This window comes from Antechinus flavipes, chromosome 6 (assembly GCF_016432865.1).
Source record: "Antechinus flavipes isolate AdamAnt ecotype Samford, QLD, Australia chromosome 6, AdamAnt_v2, whole genome shotgun sequence".
In the NCBI taxonomy this organism is placed as follows: domain Eukaryota; kingdom Metazoa; phylum Chordata; class Mammalia; order Dasyuromorphia; family Dasyuridae; genus Antechinus; species Antechinus flavipes.
In genome coordinates this window covers 15,497,319-15,515,705 of record NC_067403.1, presented here as the reverse complement: position 1 = coordinate 15,515,705, position 18,387 = coordinate 15,497,319, and the positions used below count along the sequence as shown (strand labels likewise).

General features: G+C 35.9%; 1 protein-coding gene and 1 long non-coding RNA gene across 5 annotated transcripts in view; both read left to right on the top strand.

Moving 5' to 3' along the window:
- SEPSECS (Sep (O-phosphoserine) tRNA:Sec (selenocysteine) tRNA synthase) overlaps positions 1-18,387 on the top strand; it is a 55,918-nt gene that overhangs the window by 7,001 nt on the left and 30,530 nt on the right. For all 3 annotated transcript variants that reach the window (XM_051963996.1, XM_051963998.1, XM_051963997.1), the window contains exon 5: positions 9,323-9,476. In XM_051963996.1, coding sequence (XP_051819956.1) covers positions 9,323-9,476 — 154 coding nt within the window. The remainder of the gene's footprint in view (positions 1-9,322; positions 9,477-18,387) is intronic.
- On the top strand, positions 10,084-13,035 carry LOC127539705 (uncharacterized). 2 transcript variants are annotated; one of them, XR_007948024.1, is made up of 3 exons: positions 10,084-11,075; positions 12,125-12,151; positions 12,957-13,035. It is a non-coding gene; the product is annotated as an uncharacterized LOC127539705 (long non-coding RNA). The 2 variants fall into 2 exon arrangements; XR_007948023.1 differs by having other exon boundaries at positions 12,954-13,035.

Sequence of the window (18,387 nt, the reverse complement as noted above, 5' to 3'; positions counted from 1 at the left end):
AAATTTTTCATTTCCAGAAGGATTCCTACAGTTATAAAAATCACAGATCATTTGATACAGTGAGGTTAATTTGCAATTACATAGTCTTTTAGACTTGTTTAGAATCAGATGAAAAACAAAAAATATATTAAACAGAATATAATAAAAAGTTGGACACACACACATACACACCCCCTAAAATCTAGTAAAACCATTACTAAAAATCAAATAGGTATCCTTCCGAATGACTGGATCTAATGGAAATAACTGTTGAAAAATTGGAGAATAATAATAATAATAATAATGGCTAACATTTCTAACTTTAGATTTTAAAAGTGCTTTACATATATTATCTTGTTGGATCTTTATAACAGATTTGTGAGATGGGTTCTATCATTATCTCCCATTTTACAGAAGAGAAAATTGAGGAAGAGAAGGGTTAAATAATTTGTCCAGGGTCTCATAGAAACTGTATTAGACAGGAATTGGACTGAGAGTTTCCTGCTCTTAAATCTAGCCCTCTGCTATGCCACAGTGTCTTAAAGGGAAACAAAGGCTATAACTGGGTTGTGATATTCAAGGAAATTAAGAAGTAGACATAGTTTAAGATTATATAATGAGGCAGGATCTTTTCCATAATTTTCAAGAAGGATAAAAGATCAAAACAACAAATAGTGTTAGAAATTTAGGTTGGGGTTTCCATATGTTTGCTCAAATGAGGCCTAGATCATAAATTTTAAGACTTAGCATATTTTTGTATAGTCTCAAATTAATTTGAACTTCTGTATTTGTACTGCATTCCTTATAGAAATTGTACAACTTATCAAGCCATCAAAGTATTCTACTTCCATCAGAATTGATTCATATTTGTTGAGTGATGCAAAGATCATAGCCTTGAAAGCATCAGGGTCAGAAATCAAAGTCTGATTGTATAGGAAAAATTTTCTTTAAGAGTTCAGGATAACTCTTTTCAAGCTATTGTATTTGCAGGAATGGGAGCTCCAAAGTTCTATGAGGAAAGAGTTATAGTTACTGTTGTTATTACGTAATTTTAATAAATGCCATTTCTTTGAAAAAATTCAAGATAGGCTTACTTTTACAAAAGAAGGTTTTGTAGTCTAAAGTTCATTCTTATTGTTGTATTCCAAAGGTGTTAAAAGATATAAAACTAAGGTCAGAACTTCTTTATTAAAGTTTTGGTGATTCTTCCTTACTTCCAGTGAGGGAAAGGTAGAGTTGAGAAAAAAGATGGATGCAGATACATTGGGAAAATTATCTATTGACACAGATTTGAAAGACATGTAAAAGATGGAAAATGTGCTCAGTAATGGAAAACGAACACCTAAGTGTTGCATTGTCCTATAAGAATAATATCAGAAGAAACAAAACTCAGAATAAGTTGAAGTTGGTGCTAGCAGATAAAGCCGAGGATGACCAAAAGATTTTGTTAGCCATATTGGAAAGAAAAGGAGAATTGGACAAGAGAGAGGCCTGCTACTTGGAGTGCATGGGATGATGATCATTAATGACAGAAAAAATAGGCCTTTTCAGTTCTTCCTTGTTCCTGTTTTTCTCTGCTAAAAAGAATAATCTTTGGACCAGCAAGAACAGAATAATAGTAGCTAATTGGAAGTTGATACCTATACTGAGTTGGTTGAATTAGTTACCTCTGAGGTCTGAGAATCTGTTAATAGTTACACTTTATGTCATATGAGCTTGGTAAGAGACTATCTGTTATCTGAAGATCAGTCTAATTGAATTGGGAGAAATTGAATTGGGAGCCAGTTCCAGAACATCAATCAGCCAGTTGATATTGTTTTTTTAGTCTTAGCAACTTTCTAAGGTGTTTAGGAAGTTCACTTTCTGTCAGTTGAAATAATGGGTCACTAAAGCATATTTAATATATATTTCAGAATAAGTGCCTAGTGATGAATGGCTAGGAATCATTCTTTCCTCTCATCACCAAACCTCAGTTTTTATCTTTCCTTTCTTTTCCTTTCTCCTTTTCTAAAGACTTGACAGTTGAATCTGGGTATTTCTTTGCTTTAAGAAAAAAACAAAAATACTACATAGTTCCTGGAACTAAATTCCACTTTTGTTTCTGAGACCGTAACTGGCTTTTGGACTTAATAGTTGCAATCAAGCAATAGCTGCTCATCATCGATGCCCCAGACCTTCCCTTCTGCGCTTCACAGTTGCTGTTGTGGGCACAACCAGCCTTCCAGTCTTCGAGCTTCTTACCTCAGTGTTCAGACTGGACTGCCCACTTTCTCGCAGGGCATCTCAGCATCCGCAGGACATCTTAGAGCCCCTCCTCTTTACTCATAAAATCATTAGTCTTGTTCAGCCATGTTGCTCCACCTGTTACAGTGATCCTGTATTGTCTTCTTTGTTTCAAGTGTCTCCCTCCTCTGGTCTGTCGTCCACACTGCTGCCAAAGGGGATGCTCCTATAGGGCTCAATGTGACCCCGGGATCCAATCTAACCTCATCGGTGTGATTTTTAAAGCTTTTCACAACCTGGTCCCAGTCTTCCCTTTTCAGCTTTATTAATTATTGTTTCCTTTCTTCCATTTGACAGTACACTGTGCTGACTTTCATGGTTGCTCCTCACGTGGGACCTTCCGTCTCTGTCCTCCATGCCTGGGATGCATGCCTTTCTTGTCTTTACCCTTTGAGACACAATTCAAGTACCATCTTCTAGATAAGGATTTCCTTGGGAACCTACCAGCTGGAGTCTTACCCAGAGTACTTTATACCTGCTTTATATTTATTTTACGTATGCTTATATGTGTGCATACTCATAGGTGCCCATGGTTTTTGCCATACAGGAGGCACTTAATAAATGCTTCTTGATTGATAGATTGCTTGAAGATGGAGAACATGTCTATTCATTTATTTATTTATTTATTTTGCAGCTAGGAAGTATTAAGTTTCTGAGGCTGGATTTGAACTTGGGTCTTCCTGACGTCAGGGCCAGCACTCTATCCCCTGCATCATCTAGCCTGCCCCACCCCCAAGAACACATATTGAAACTATTACAATACTCTTTAAACTTTCTCATTCAAAAAAATATTACTGTTTCCTGGTTTTACCAATCTGCAGAAGTAGAAAGTACAGTTTCTGTTCCTAACCAATGCTATCCTCAACCAAGCAAATAAAAGGAAAAGAAAAGGGAAATAGTGATAGCAAGTTATAAAAATAATATGAAGTAGTAATTGTACCTAGGCAACAGGAAATTAGAATTCTTTTACATCTCTAGCTTTCTAATGACAGGAAATAGAAAGATAATGACTAGCTGGGGTACTAGTCCATCTCCTCCCATGGGTTTGACACATCATTCTAAAGGTATTCCTTATTTTCCTTGGCCACTTACTGTCTCATATGACCTTGGCCTTTCTTTTCCTTTTATGCAAGTTCTGTATGACATATTTTACTCCTGTTCTTCAGATTTTGCCATTATGTATGTGTCAGTCTGCTAACCACTGGTACCTCTCCATTGTATTGTATGGTATTCATGTTTAATTATTTAAAGGTCATCGTGTTCCATGTTTTACTGCCAAAGTAAACCCAGTAAAATAATAGTATTAAAAAGATGAGCCATTGTTTTCATGGGAAGCTTGGGATCAGTAATGACAACTTTGCCCTTTCCTGAAGGCAGTCCAGCTTGCTTTTCTCTTGTCCAAGTATAGGCCCAACTTGTTCATTTGTGTGTTTTCTTCCAGGTAATTCTCATATTTTGTCTGTCTGTCTCTCGCTCTCTCATGAGCTCTCTAGGTTGTGCATTCCAGTATATGTAATCTGGGTAATAGATATTCTTTATCCTCTTGGTGTTTGTTGTAAGGATGGGCAAGTGAACCTCTTTAAGTGTTGCAGAAGGCTTCTAGGAGATACTCATCCACAAATCTGAATACCTTGAGGATATCACAATCCAAAGGGAATTCCTCTTCAACTTCAACACTGCTTTGTCTTATATGTTGAAAAAACTTCTGTTTTGCAGTTTTCTTGGTGTTTTTGAGCAGAGGGTAGTTGAACAATGGTATAGTTTTTGTTTTATCTTTGAAAGCTATTTCATGAATGTATTTAAGATACTTTTGGGAAAGAGAGCTACTTTTTCACAGTCGACACAATGGTAAACACAATGGATTTTCTATGAGCTCTTCTAATTATTTATGAAACAATAAAGATATGATCTTCCATTGTTGAATATTCCTTGCAAAAGCTTGCTTGTTTTTTTTTTTTTTTAAATAACTTTTTATTGATAGAACGCATGCCAGGGTAATTTTTTACAGCATTATCCCTTGCATTCACTTCTGTTCCGATTTTTCCCCTCCCTCCCTCCACCCCTTCCCCCAGATGGCAAGAGTCCTTTACATGTTGAATGGGTTGCAGTATATCCTAGATACAATATATGTGTGCAGAACCGAACAGTTTTCTTGTTGCACAGGGAGAATTGGATTCAGAAGGTATAAATAACCCGGGAAGAAAAACAAAAATGCAAGCAGTTTATATTCATTTCCCAGTGTTCTTTCTCTGGGTGTAGCTGCTTCTGTCCATCTTTGATCAATTAAGGCTCTCTTTATCGAAGAGGTCCACTTCCATCAGAATACATCCTCAAACAGTATCATTGTTGAAGTATATAATGATCTCCTGGTTCTGCTCATTTCACTCAGCATCCGTTCATGTAAGTCTCTCCAAGCCTCTCTGTATTCATCCTGCTGGTCATTCCTTACAGAACAATAATATTCCATAACATTCATATACCACAATTTACTCAACCATTCTCCAATTGATGGACATCCTTTCATTTTCCAGTTTCTAGCCACTACAAACAGGGCTGCCACAAACATTTTGGCACATACAGGTCCCTTTCCTTTCTTTAGTATCTCTTTGGGGTATAAGCCCAGTAGAACTGCTGGATCAAAGGGTATGCACAGTTTGATAACTTTTTGAGCATAGTTCCAAATCGCTCTCCAGAATGGCTGGATGTGTTCACAATTCCACCAACAATGTATCAGTGTCCCTGTTTTCCCATATCCCCTCCAACATTCCCCATTATGTTTCCCTGTCATTCTAGCCAATCTGACAGGTGTGTAGTGGTATCTTAGAGTTGTCTTAATTTGCATTTCTCTGATTAATAATGATTTGGAGCATATTTTCATATGTCTATAAATAGTTTCAGTTTCTTCGTCTGAGAATTGTCTGTTCATATCCTTTGACCATTTATCAATTGGAGAATGGTTTGATTTCTTATAGATTAGAGTCAATTCTCTATATATTTTGGAAATGAGGCCCAAAAGCTTGCTTGTACTCTACTCTTAGCTTCATTGGGTTCATTTCAAGGGTTGAAGAAGTAAAAAAGCTTCTTTTCTTTCCCCAGCATTTAGCTATTAAGGTTACTCACATGAAGTTACATGATAAACACTATTCTCTTAATGGTGAAAGCAAAACTTAATACACCACAATATTGAATGCTCCAGTGGGATTTATTGAAGGAGATCAGTTATGGATGAGATGAATTACATTTGGCTGATTCATGAGTGCAGGGAATGCGAAAGCTCCATGATCCTCTTGTATACTTTAATTGAAGGGCATATTCCTCTGAGTCTGTAGAGTTCCTTTTAGTCTTTTACATGCCAGTATAAGTATTCATGTTTGTACAATGGTAATAAGATGAATCTTTGGATTATTCTTGCTTATATAATGAAGAAGCTATATTTCTAATGTCAGCCTTTATTAGTAGGACTCCAGTTCGTCAAGTGTTCTTGAAAGTTTATAAGCCTTAATTGCTCAGGAAGGTTTAAGAGCCTTAATTGTTCAGGCAGATGAATGTATAAATTCATGTATAATTTTTTTTTCTGAGTGATAATTGGCCAGGGCACTTAAAATGAGTTTTTTTATGCATTCATAATTAGTCATTAAGGCAATTTGAGTTTGGTACATATTCATGATCCTCGGTGGCCTTAGACATAGGTGCCTGTTTTTTTGATGTGCTTTTTTTTGCTGTCTTATGGTTGTACATCACAAATCTCTTTCTGTATCCCTTTTCTTCTTAAATGGGAAAGCTATTAGATATAGTGAAGTATTTAAAAGAGGAGAAAAAAAAGAAAACTAGCTAATTAATACATTGAAAAAAATATGGGATATTTCATACCCATAGACCTTCAACTTCTGCAAAGGAGTGGGAGTGGAAAAAAATCTTCTTTTATCTCTTCTTTGGGGTTGGGATTTTTCTATCCTGTTCCTCCCACATTAGTTTTTTTTCTTGTTTTGTGGTTCTTTTTCTTTACCTTGCTGTAGTCATTTTGTTTTTTGCGTTCTTGGCCTGATTTCACTTTGCATCAATTCATATGTTTTTCCACGCCTCTCTCTGTTGGTTGTGTTTTTCATTTCTTATGGCACAGTAACTGTGCCACAGTTTTAGTCAGAGACATCACATACCTGTTTTCTGTAGGGAGAACTAGAATGGGCTGGTTCTTATCATAGAGTTGGTGACATGGGCCATTGGGTGGTTATCTCAGTAAGGTCAGTCTGCTTGCCTATGATTGTTAGAAACATCCCGAGAGGAGCTCTTGATACCTTGGGGCTGGGGGGGAACCTCATGTGGATGTTGGAAATCAGTTGCAGAAAACCACAAACATCCTGTTGAGTTTTATCCTCTCAGATTTATGGGGCTTCCAGCAGTTATGCTTCAGTCAAACAGGATTACAATAAATCACACTTAATGCAGTAGGAGAATCCCAAATGGAAGCTGTGCTTGTAGTTTCCGAAACAATACCAGAGACTACATTTGTGATTTAGTCTCGATTCTTTCTACAAAATACAAATGTCAGAAGGTTTTTTTTTCTCCTCTAGATGGGAAAATGGGCATCTAGGTTGCTGGTGGTTTCTCCCCCTTCTGGGACACCTGTGTGTGGGTTTTTCTGCAGGCTTTGTGACCTCCTTCTCCTCTGACTCTTGTCTTGCCTCCAACTTTCCTCAGTTGCCTTGTGATGTCCCTCTCTTCCAGGCCACCTCATGAGACCTCTGTCCTGGGCTTTTGGGTCTGTCCCCTTTATTTCCCTTGATGATCTATCTCACTGTTTCTCACGTAACTTCTCCAGACGGAAGATTATAGACGTAGGCAGGCCTGACTTCTGTGCTGGCCTTTAGCTTTGTATCTCCACTTGCTTTTTACACATCTCAAAATGGATGCGTTACAGACATCTGAAACTCCACACATCCAAAACAAAATTCGTCCTCTTTTGTTTACTCCAAACCCTCCCCTCTTCCTGACTTGTCTGTTTTTTTGTTGAGGAGCCCACGGTCCTCCTAGTCCCCCTTCCTCTCACCCTCTACATCCAGTCTGTTGCCAAAGCCTGTCATTTTACATTTCTGATATATAGTGATCATTTGATCGACTGAATGTGGATCTCCTTTAAATATATTTAATTTTATTCAATTCTCTTTTCCACCATTTATATCCCCTTTCTTTGTCAACACATCTGACAATGATATTTAGTTGTGCTTATTTGTCCTTAATTGAAAATTTGTTATTGTAATCTTTGCAGACTTTTTTTTCTATTTGACAAGGATATATAATAAAAATATAAATAATGCAATAGAGTGAAATAAACATTGATTTTAAAAATATTTCTTCTTGTAGAAGCACTTATGTGATTCAGGGCCTTCTTCCTTTTTGCCGACTTGGTCTCCCTCTTACCTGGCTATCCTGTCTCTCTAGTCCTTCCTCTGCAATTTGCCAGATTTGATATTCCTAAAGTAGAAATTTGACCATGTCACCTCCTTAAGATGTTTCAGTAGCTTCCTGTGGCATCTAATATAATAAGTAAAACTTGTTATTCAGAGTCCTTCACAATCTAGCCGTCTTCACTCTTTCAGATTGATTTTGACTTTCTCCCTTTTACTTGAGAGGCTGAATGGCATCTTACAAAGAGAACTAGCTTTGGAGCCAAGGAAACCTCATTGCAAGTCTTGTCTCCACACCCAGTGATCGAAACCGTTTTTGGGGAAGGTGTCGCCTAGATAATCAAAGGAATCTGGAGGTTTTATGAGAAACCTACACAAGAATTGAAGGATGAGCAAGTTGTGAATGCGTTGTGATAGAGGAAAATGAGACCCACCTGAAATTTCAGAAGGTGTCTATCTCTTGAGAGAACTGGATGGGGAGCCAGAGAGTCATTTAGCGCCTGTCTTTCTGGGCAAGTCACTTAATAGCTCTGTGCCTCAGTTTCCTCATCTGTAAAGTGAAAGGCTTGGTCTTGATGATCTCTAACACTCCTTCTGCTCTAAATCCATGAACCTTTGATGCTGTTTTTACTCAACAAAACATCATTCATATTCTTCAAATTGCGGTCAGGTATTTCCCCAGTGTACGTTCTGTGATTCAGTTGGTCTCGGCTTAGCTCGGCTACTCTTCTGTCTTGGACAAATTAACTTAATCTTTTTTGCCCTTAGTTTCCTTAGCTGTAAAGTAAAGGAATTGGGCTATGTGATTTATAAAAGCTCATCTAACTTCTAAAATTCAATTGCCATATTACTCTAGTGGCATAGTTGCTTGTTAATTGTAACACTTTTTTACTTTTTTTAACTCATATTTTGAAGGGCAATTTCATCACAATAAAAAAATTGTGCTTGTGCTTGATATGCAAACAGCCTTAAATTCATCACTTCCCAATTTATTGTTTTTACCAGTCCCCAAGGCTTGTACTCATAATTTTTTTCTTTCCTTATAGTAGTTACCTTTATGATATACTTAAAATAACCTCTGCATTCTTTCTAGTTAATGTCTTAGCAAGAATTTCTGCATAAAGATGTATAAATATATAATACTTTGAAAATAGAAGCATAATATCTTTATGTGGAATCTTTTAATTTGCTCTGGCTTAATGATACATACAAGTGTCTGAAACAGTTTTCCCCTCAGTTTAAAATGTGTTAGTTTTCACTGAATAGCTGTTTGTTCTAATGTTAAATAGTTGCACTTAATGAGTAGAATTTGTATATGATAGATCAATCTACAGTGATTTCTGTATTTTAATTTCATTCTTTTCCCTAAAAACTCATCTTAAGTTGATTTAAAGTCTTATACTGTTACTCTAATTGCTGTGTTACTTAATACTTAATTGAAAAAACATTCTTTTTGGTCATCTTCATCTCTATATTTATATAAATAAATCTACTTTCATTTCTTGTTTCCTACACTACTTAGGAAATCTATCTTTTACCAGAAGCAATAATCAGCCAAACTTTAGAAATAGGACTAATTCCTACTATTTTTATAATCTTTCCTTATAGAAACCATTTCATGCATAAATACCTTTCTTTTTGTTTACCTTTGTCAGGTTTTGAACCTGTGGTGATAGAGAATGTTTTAGAAGGTGATGAGTTACGCACAGACCTGAAGGAAGTGGAAGCTAAAATAAAAGAGCTTGGGGCTGATAACATTCTATGTCTTCATTCTACTACATCCTGTTTTGCTCCAAGGGTGCCTGATAAGTAAGTAATTCATGTATAGTGCTCTTTACACATTAACTGATTTTGTAAATAAAATGTAGATATTCTTATTTTAATATGTTTAACTTTTGGGAATAATTAACTAAATTGATCTCTTTCTAAGAGGAGCGAGAGAATTCCTCTGAATTGTTGAGGAAAGCATAGTAGAATATGAAAAGAATATACTGAAATAAGGGAAGGGGGTAAAAAGGAACTAATACAATGTAAATGATTTTTTTTTTCTTTTCACTTGAATGGATTCAACCCTCTACCTTCTGCCTATGTTAAAATTATGATTGTTCCCCCTCCCCCCAGTACTATTAGCTATTCTTCATGAAAAGCTGCTCTTTGTCTTATTATTTATAAGATGTTTTCCTGCAGTGTTGGATGTCATCTTTTTTTTGTGTTCATTTATTTCTGCTGCCATCTCTAGTTCAGTATGCGTTCATTCCGTGGGCTTTTTGTTTTTGACACTTCTGATAATCAGAGGTGGGAGCTACCAGTGAAATTTGCTGTATGATAGATAAAGATTAGTAATGATACATATCTAGTTTTTATCTCAAGATATAGCAGTGTTTAATTTTATACTTTAAATGTGTTAAGATACAGCTCCCTTGAGAAAAAATTGAAAATTAAAAAAATCTTGCTTGGAAATTATTATGACTATAATAATATACTATTATTATTAATACTATTATATATTATATATGCTAATATTATTAATTATTGTAATATTTTTCAAAACACATGCAAAGCTAGTTTTTAGCATTCAAACTTAAAAAACCTGTGTTCCAAATTTTTCACCTTCCCTTTCTCCTTCCTCCTCCCCTAGACAATAAGTGATCCAATATAGATTAAATGTGCAGTTTTTCTAAATATATTGAAAATCACTTTTTAACACAATAGTTCTTTTTGTTTTTATTGGGAAGAGACAATATATGCAATATGCACAGACGCAAATATTTTACTTTCTAGATGAAAGCAAATATAAATTTTCTAGTCCAAATTTTAGTTTGCCCTAATTTAAAGCAGTTAAGCATTCAGTGAGTGCCTACTATATGCAGACACTGTTGCTGGACATTGGGGACACAAAGGCAAAAATGAAATAGTTCTCTTCTTTGGTTCTATTGAGCAAAATAACATGCCTATGTAAGCCTATACAAACATAGTTAATTGTAGGGTGAGCACAAGACAGTAGCAGCTAGATGGATTAGGAAAGGCCTCCTGTTGGAGGTGGAGCTTGAGTTAAGCTTTGATGGAGCTCGGGATTCTAAGTAGAGGTGATGGTAAGCAGCCTCTGCAAATTCACGGAGGTAGATGGAGTGTCATGGATGAAGAATATCAAAAAGGCTCCCACAGAGTGGGACACAGGATGCATGAAGTTTAGGAAGCTAGGGTAGGAACAGGTGTGTGAAAGCTGGAAGAGTTTGTATATGGTTCTGGAGGTCATTGGAAGCCCCTGGCATTTATGAATCAGTACGGAGACGTGGCCAGACTTGGGATTTAGGAAAATCACATTGGTGTCTACATGGAGGAACATTTTCCTGGAATGAAAAGATTTGACGCGATGAGACCAGTGAGGAGGCTTCTGCAGGAGTCCAGGTAAAAGGTGATAAAGGCCTAAGTTAGGGAAGTAGCTGTGTAAATAGAGAGAAGGGGATATTGTGGAAGTAGAGTAGACAAGATGACTTCTGAGGGGCTATGTTGGCTCAGGGAGTGAGGAGGATGCTGTGGGAGTAGAAGGATGAGGTTCATCTTGACAGAAATAGTGAAGTTCAGAAGCAGAAAATCAATGGTTTTATTATGGACTTGATGAATTTATAATCCTTACAAGACATGTTGTTTCTTAAACATAATGTGTCCAGTCTTTTTAAATTTAATTTAATTTTTAAATTTAAAAAAGTCTATTCTTCCCTCCCCCCCTTCCCCCCACCTTGACATAAAAGCATAATATACACAGTTGAGTAAAACAAATTTCCACATTAGCCATTATTTTGCTCTCAAAGTCGAGGACCTTTTTGTCAGTAGATGGATAGCAAACATCCATCCTTAGTTTCTTAGAATTGAGATTGGCCATTGTGATGATCAGTTTTTAACTCTTTCAGAGTTGTTAGTCTTGACAATGTTGTTATTGTTTAAATTATTTTCATGACTTTGTTCACTTCATTATTCATCAGTTCCTTTGAGGCTTCTTAGCTTTTTCTTATAGCATAATGGTAGTATTCCATCACACTCATATATCAGAATTTATTTAGCATTGTCCTTTGTCATGGGCATCTCTTTTAGTTTCCACATCCCCACTATAAATATTGCTGATATATGTGTATGTATATGTGTGTGTCTGTGTATATATACATATGTGTATATATATTTATATATACACTTATAAATATATATGTGTTTATATATCTTATATATATGTATATGTGCATACATACACATATGAATTCTTTGATTTCTTTGGAGTTTAGTTGTATAAGTTATTGCTTAGATCAAAGAGTATTCATAGTATCAATTATGAGTTTGAGGGCATAGTTCCAAATTGCTTTCTAGAACGACTGGATACATTTATAACTCCTGAATAGGCATTTAAATTGCCTGTTCTCATCGTACCTTGAACATTTATTATTTTTCTTTTTCTTTTTTTTCAGTGTCACTAATCTGATGGATAGTATGAGGTAGAACTTTTCATTTGTTGGGACATTTCAATAACATTTTTCACATATTAGTATCTTGGGATATTTCATGTAGTTGGGATATTTCATACTTTGTACTTTTTTCCTGAAAACTGTCTATTCATATTTTTTTTGATAATCAATTTGAGAACGGTTCTTATTCTTAAAATTTGTCTTATATATCTTGGAAATGAGAAATTTGTCAAGCTTTCCCCCCTCTCTTTTCCATCTAATTTTAGTTACATTTGTTTTTATTCATGTATAAATGAATGTATAAAATGTATAAAAACACATATAAATATTGTAATTTTATGTAATCAAAATTGTCCATTTTATTTTCTGTTATCATTTCTACCCCTTGTTTGGTTATGAACTCTTTTTCCCTATCCATATGTCTGAAAGGTAATTTTTTTTCCTTGCTCCTCTAATTTATGTTGTCACCTGTGTGTGTAAATCATGTATCTATTTAGAGATTATCTCAGTATATTTTGTGAGATTTTGTTTTGTTCGGTTAAGTTAGTTCTCTAACTAGATGTTACAAAGTAGTGACTCATTTAAAAAAATGTAGGAACATAATAAACATAGTAGCATAACTTTATACATGTTGAATGGTTGAGAAATACATGGGTACTATAGTAAATATTGGTGGCGACTATGGCATAGAATGGACTGGGCTGCTGCTTGGCTTATATCCAGATTCCCATGGGCCCAGGTTAGCAAAGAATTGAGCAGACCTCCAATACTGGCCTAATTAGAGGCTATGTAGGAAAGTGGGATGTGCTGATGTGAACCCGTCTTTTGTCAGCAGCTACTACTACACCAGTATATATATAGTAACTATAGCATTGATTTTGCTGATGGGGGAAAAAAAAGAGAAAAGAAAGAAAAGAAAAGTCAAGACCTGAAGTTTGCTGATAGAAGTAAATGGATACTAGAATGGTTGTAACTTAAGAATTACTTAAAGAGGTATAGTTTTCTCTATTCTTTCTGTCTCTCCAGGAAGAAATTGTACAAATTTGAAATTTGCATTATGTTTACATTGTTCCCTGATATGCCAGTTATGTTGGAAGAGATTTACATTTTCAAAACATGTATTGATAGATTGTATTTAGTTTGTGCGGGAATTTTTTCAAATACTTGCTACATCAGTAGCTGAGGGTTTTTTGCTATATCGGGTACTAAGTCATCATGTTCATTTGTTTCTATATATACATGTATATCTAATCTATGTTATTAATCAACTTTTATTTCTGATACCAATTCACTTTGATGGTTACTATTTTGTAAGTATAGTTTGAGATCTGATATTGCTAGACTCCTTTTTCCTGCTTTTTTCCATCATTTCCAGTGAGATTCTTGACCCTTTGTTTTTCTTGAGGAATGGTTAATTTTTTTCCTAATGAATAATCCTTTAGTAGTTTGACTTATCATTGAAATAAGTAAATTAATATAGATAGTATTAGTCATTTTTAGCATATTGGGTCCACTTATTTATGAATAATAAAAATTTCTCTCATTATTTAGGTATGTCTTTGATTCTGTAAAAAGTATTTTGTACTTGTATTTATGTAATTCCTATGTGTGTCTTGGTAGGTTGAGTTGCAAGTATTTTTATATGTTCTGTAGTTTTAGAAATGGAATTTCTCTGTCATTGCCTCTTGGTTTTTGTTGATGTTAGAGAGGAATGCTGATGACTTAATTGGATTTGTTTTACATTTTACAGCTTGTAAAATATTATTTCAGTTAATTTTTTAGATGACTACGTTTTTCTAAATAAACCTTTATATCATTTGCAAAAAGTGATAGTTTTTTTTCCTTTTTGCTTATATTTACTCCCTTAATTTCTTTTTTCTAACTGCTATAGCTAGTAGCATCCTTGCTTTACTCCTGATTTTATTGGAAAATTCTTTAGTTAATCCTCATTACATAAAACATTAGCTTTAGTTTTAGGATAAGCTATGTATCATATTAAGGAAGGTTTCATTTATTCCTATGTTTTCAAGATTTGTTTTGTAAAATGGAAATGGGAGTTGTAGCTTGTTAAAAGTTGTTTCTATATCTATTGATATCATAATATGGTTTTTATTGTTATTGAAATGTTCTGTTACATTGATAGTTCTCCTAATTTTAAAGCAACCCTGTGTTTCTGGAATAAATCCATCCTAGTCAATGTGTAGGCTCTTTGCTAGTACTTGGTTTTTTTTTTTTTTAATTTAATTTTTGCTCAATACTTAATTTTACTTTATACTTTATACTTTATAAAGTACTTTATACTTTATACATTAGCAACATCAGTCTGTAGTTCCCTCTGTCTCTTTGTCTCTCCCTGACTTGGGCACTAAGGTCACATCTGTATCTTGGAAGGAGTTTGTCAGGCCTCCCTCTTTTCCAGGACCAAGGCCCTGAGCCCAGAAGTGCACCACTACAGCGCTCTGCTCCTCTTCCTCGCCAGCCTGGATTGTGGTCATTTTTTCACGCTTCCATAACTTGACGGCCCCTTGGAGTGTGTCTGTCTCTCGGTCACCCTGGCTCTGAGGCTCTGCTGTGAACCCGGCTGACATGGCTGCCTTGTGGCGCCTGTTTGGATCCCTACCTTGAGTCATGCTTCCAATGTGGATCCAGGCTGACCTCTTCTTGCTGTAGGATGTGGCTGATGGCCCCGCTCAGGCCCAAGGTTCAGTGGCTTTGTGAGATCCTTCTTGGCTGGACCAGTGACTGTAGACCTCTCTCTCTCCCCCTGTGCTGTCCTAGAATAAACACGGGACTCAGATCAGTAAGCCTTTGTTAAATGCCTGTGAAGTGCTGGGGACACAAAAGGAAGCTCAACATAGTTCTGGAGAGGATGGGTCTGTAGGGCAGCTTAGAAGGCATACATTTGTTCACCTATCTCCCAAATGGATTGTTCACTCTTTGTTCAACATTGTAATCTCCAGGTCTGTGCTCAGGTCATCTCTCCTTTCCTGTAGGACAAGATAGATTTATATACCTAACTGAATGTGTATGTGTTTCCCTCTTTGGACCCATTCTGATGAGAGTAAGGGTCACATGCTCTCCCAATTGCCTTAATAGCAAGAAAGTTTTTAGGAGTTACAAGTATCATTTTCCCATATAGATGTGTAAATAGTTTAGCCTTATTGTATCTTCTACAATTTTTTCCATGTTTCCTTTTTATGCTTCTTTTGAGTCTTGTGTTTGAAAGTTAGATTTTTGTATTCAACTCTAGTATTTTCATCTGAAATGCTTGAAAGTGTACTTTGTCTTTTTTTTCCTCCTGAAGGATTGTACTCAGTTTTGCTGGGTATGTGACTTTTTGGTTGTAATTTGCCCTCTAGAATATCTTATTTCAAGCCCTCTGATCTTTTTTTTTTTTGTTACCTTTTAAAGTAGAAACTGCTAGCTAAATCTTTTGTTACCTTGATTATGATATTTGAATTGTTTCTTTTTGGCTGCTTATAATATTTTCTCCTAGATTTGGGATTTGTCATTTTGAAATCTCTTTCAAGAAGGTGATTGATGGATTCTTTCAATTTCTATTTTACTCTCTGGCACTAGAATATCAGGGCAGTCATCTTTGATGGTATCTTGAAAGATGATGTCTAAGATGTTTTTTTGGTCATGGCTTTCAGATAGTCCAATAATTCTTAAATGATCTCTTCTGGATCTGTTTAAGAGGTCAGTTGTTTTTTCCAGTGAGATAGTTCACTTTTTTCCTTATTTTTTTTTTTATTCTTTTGATTTTATGTTTCTTGATATTTCGTGGAATTATTAACTTTAATTTGTCTGATTCTAATTTTTAAGGAATTATTTTCTTTAATGAGCTTTTGTATTTTTTCAGTTTGGTCAACTTTACTTTTTAAAGGAGTTCTTCCTTTATTTCTTTTCTTTTCTTTTTTTTTTTTTTTTTTTGAGTTCTTACATGAATTTTTGTAATTCATTTTTTGCATTTGGCCAATTCTGTTTTTCAAGGCATTCTCTTCGTTGAAGATTTTGTGCCTTTTTTATAATTTGGCCTATTCTGTTTTTTAAAGGTGTTTGTGTGTGTGTGTGTGTGTGTGTGTGTGTGTGTGTGTGTGTGCGCCTCCTTTACTTAGCTGTTGATTCTTTTTAAATGATTTTTTTGTATCACTCTCATTTCTCTTCTCCCCCCCCCTCCCTTTTTTTTATCTTTGTTTGATCTTTAAAATCCTTTTTGAGTTCTTTCATGGCCTAAGACCAAATCACATTTTTTGTTGAAGCTTTACATATAGCAGTTTTGACTTTCTTTTCTTTTTCTGAGTTTGTTTTGATCTTCCCCTTCAGTGTAATAACTTTTGGTAGTCAGGATCTTTTTCAGCTGTTTGCTTATTTTCCTAGCTGTTTCTTGATTTTTAACCATCCTAAAATGGGATTCTGCTTCCAAAGTGGTGAAGGCAATGTTCCGAGTTTCAGATTTCTTGTGTAGATGTTTTCAGAGATAATTCTGGGGACTTGTAAGTTTTAGATGCTTTCAAGGTGGTATGAGTTAGGGAGAGGTGTGTTTACTACTCTCTTGACTTGTGTTCTGGTCTAATAACCACAAGCATTCTTCCTCCCTGGAATTGTGACCAGAGTCCCTGCTCCCCTGTAGTCATAAGCTTTGCTGCTAGTATTCTTTTTTGTCCTGGGAGGATCCTGAGGTCAGGATTGTGACCCAGATCCATGTATTGGCAATGTAACATTCCTGTCCCTGGTGCCAGCAAGGAGCTCCTGTAAACTCCTTCTCACCAGTTGTCTGACCCTTTTACCTTTTTGGGCTGAGAGGTCTATAAACCATCACTGCTGCCACTGATTCACTTGTCCCCAGGGCTCATTGCTGGTTTGCTAGGGCCTGGCTTGCCTTGGACTGTGCTCCCCTACGCAGTGGACCTTTTCTGCTGGTCTAAGATGTTTTGAATATAAAACTGTTTCACGCTATCCTTTTGTGAATTCTGCCATACCATAATTTGTGTTGAGACATTATTTGAAATTATTCAGCTGAGAACTCGGGTGAATCTTTGCCTTTTCTCTGCCGTCTTGGCTCTACCCCTCTGTGTTTTCTTCTCAGATTTCCTGATCACAACTCAGTTTTGTTTTCTCTCTCAATTTTTGTTAAATTAATTGAAGTCGAGGAGAGTTGAGCTGTACTATTTCTAACTACACTGTCTTTACCAATTTTCAGTATTTCCAAATTTGAAAACAGCATTTCTCTGCTTTATAAATTTTATTTCAGTACTTAGAATGGTTATGATCATACTTTTTTTTTTTTAAATATGGGCAATCTTTTTCTGTAGCTTGAGGAGACTTAGTTTGGTTTAAGCTTATAGATCCCACATAATTGGGCAATATAATGAATTCATGTTAATCTTTATTACAACACAAACAGTTTTTAGAGGACTACTATAACTGGTTAATACACCTTTTTCATGATGATAGACCTGGCTATCTTCAAGAGCATAGTAGTTTTGCTTGTAGGTTACAGTGTTTTGCTATCAATAGGCACATGCCGAGTTCTGGACTAGCCTGGGAGAAGGAGCTCACTCTGACTTCAGTGTTTACTGACTCTGGGCTAATCTTTTGTCACTCTGTAGACCCAGTTCCTCATCTGTACAATTAGGACAGTAATAGTAATGCTTGCTCTGTTTGCCTTGTATGAGAAAATATATTCCAAAGCCTCTTCTGAAGTCAGATGGTAGAGTTCAGGCCGGGATGCAGCTGAATGCTCCCAAAATTCTTTCCCAAACAATTTTAAAATAATGCATCAAATACAATTTTGGTGTGCTTTGTGTGTGATAAAACATCAGAGGGAGACTCAGCCTAAGACAGCTTAGAAGGTCTGCAGGAGAGGTCTTTAACACTGGGATGGGTACAGGCCTGGCGTGCTGCAGGAACATCAGCAGTGGGCTTCTGTAGCCATAGCAGCAGATTCAGGAGTTCTTAGGGGTCAGACAGCTGGTCAGAAAGAGATTACAAGGAAACATTTGCTGGAACTGGAAGTAGTCAGTGTTAATTGGCAACTCCATTGTCCATAAGCCATCCTCAGTTGCAGTTCAGGACAGAGAGGAATGGTTGTAATATTCCACAAGGGAGCAGGGAGGCTGGTCACAGTTCCAGGGTCAAACAGAGCACTGTTATTTGTGGATTCAGGGAACAGAGGCTTTTCCTGGATAAATACAAGAATATAGATCAGGAGAGCAATCATTACCCTTTTCCTATGATATCACCATTTTGAAAGCATCAAAAAC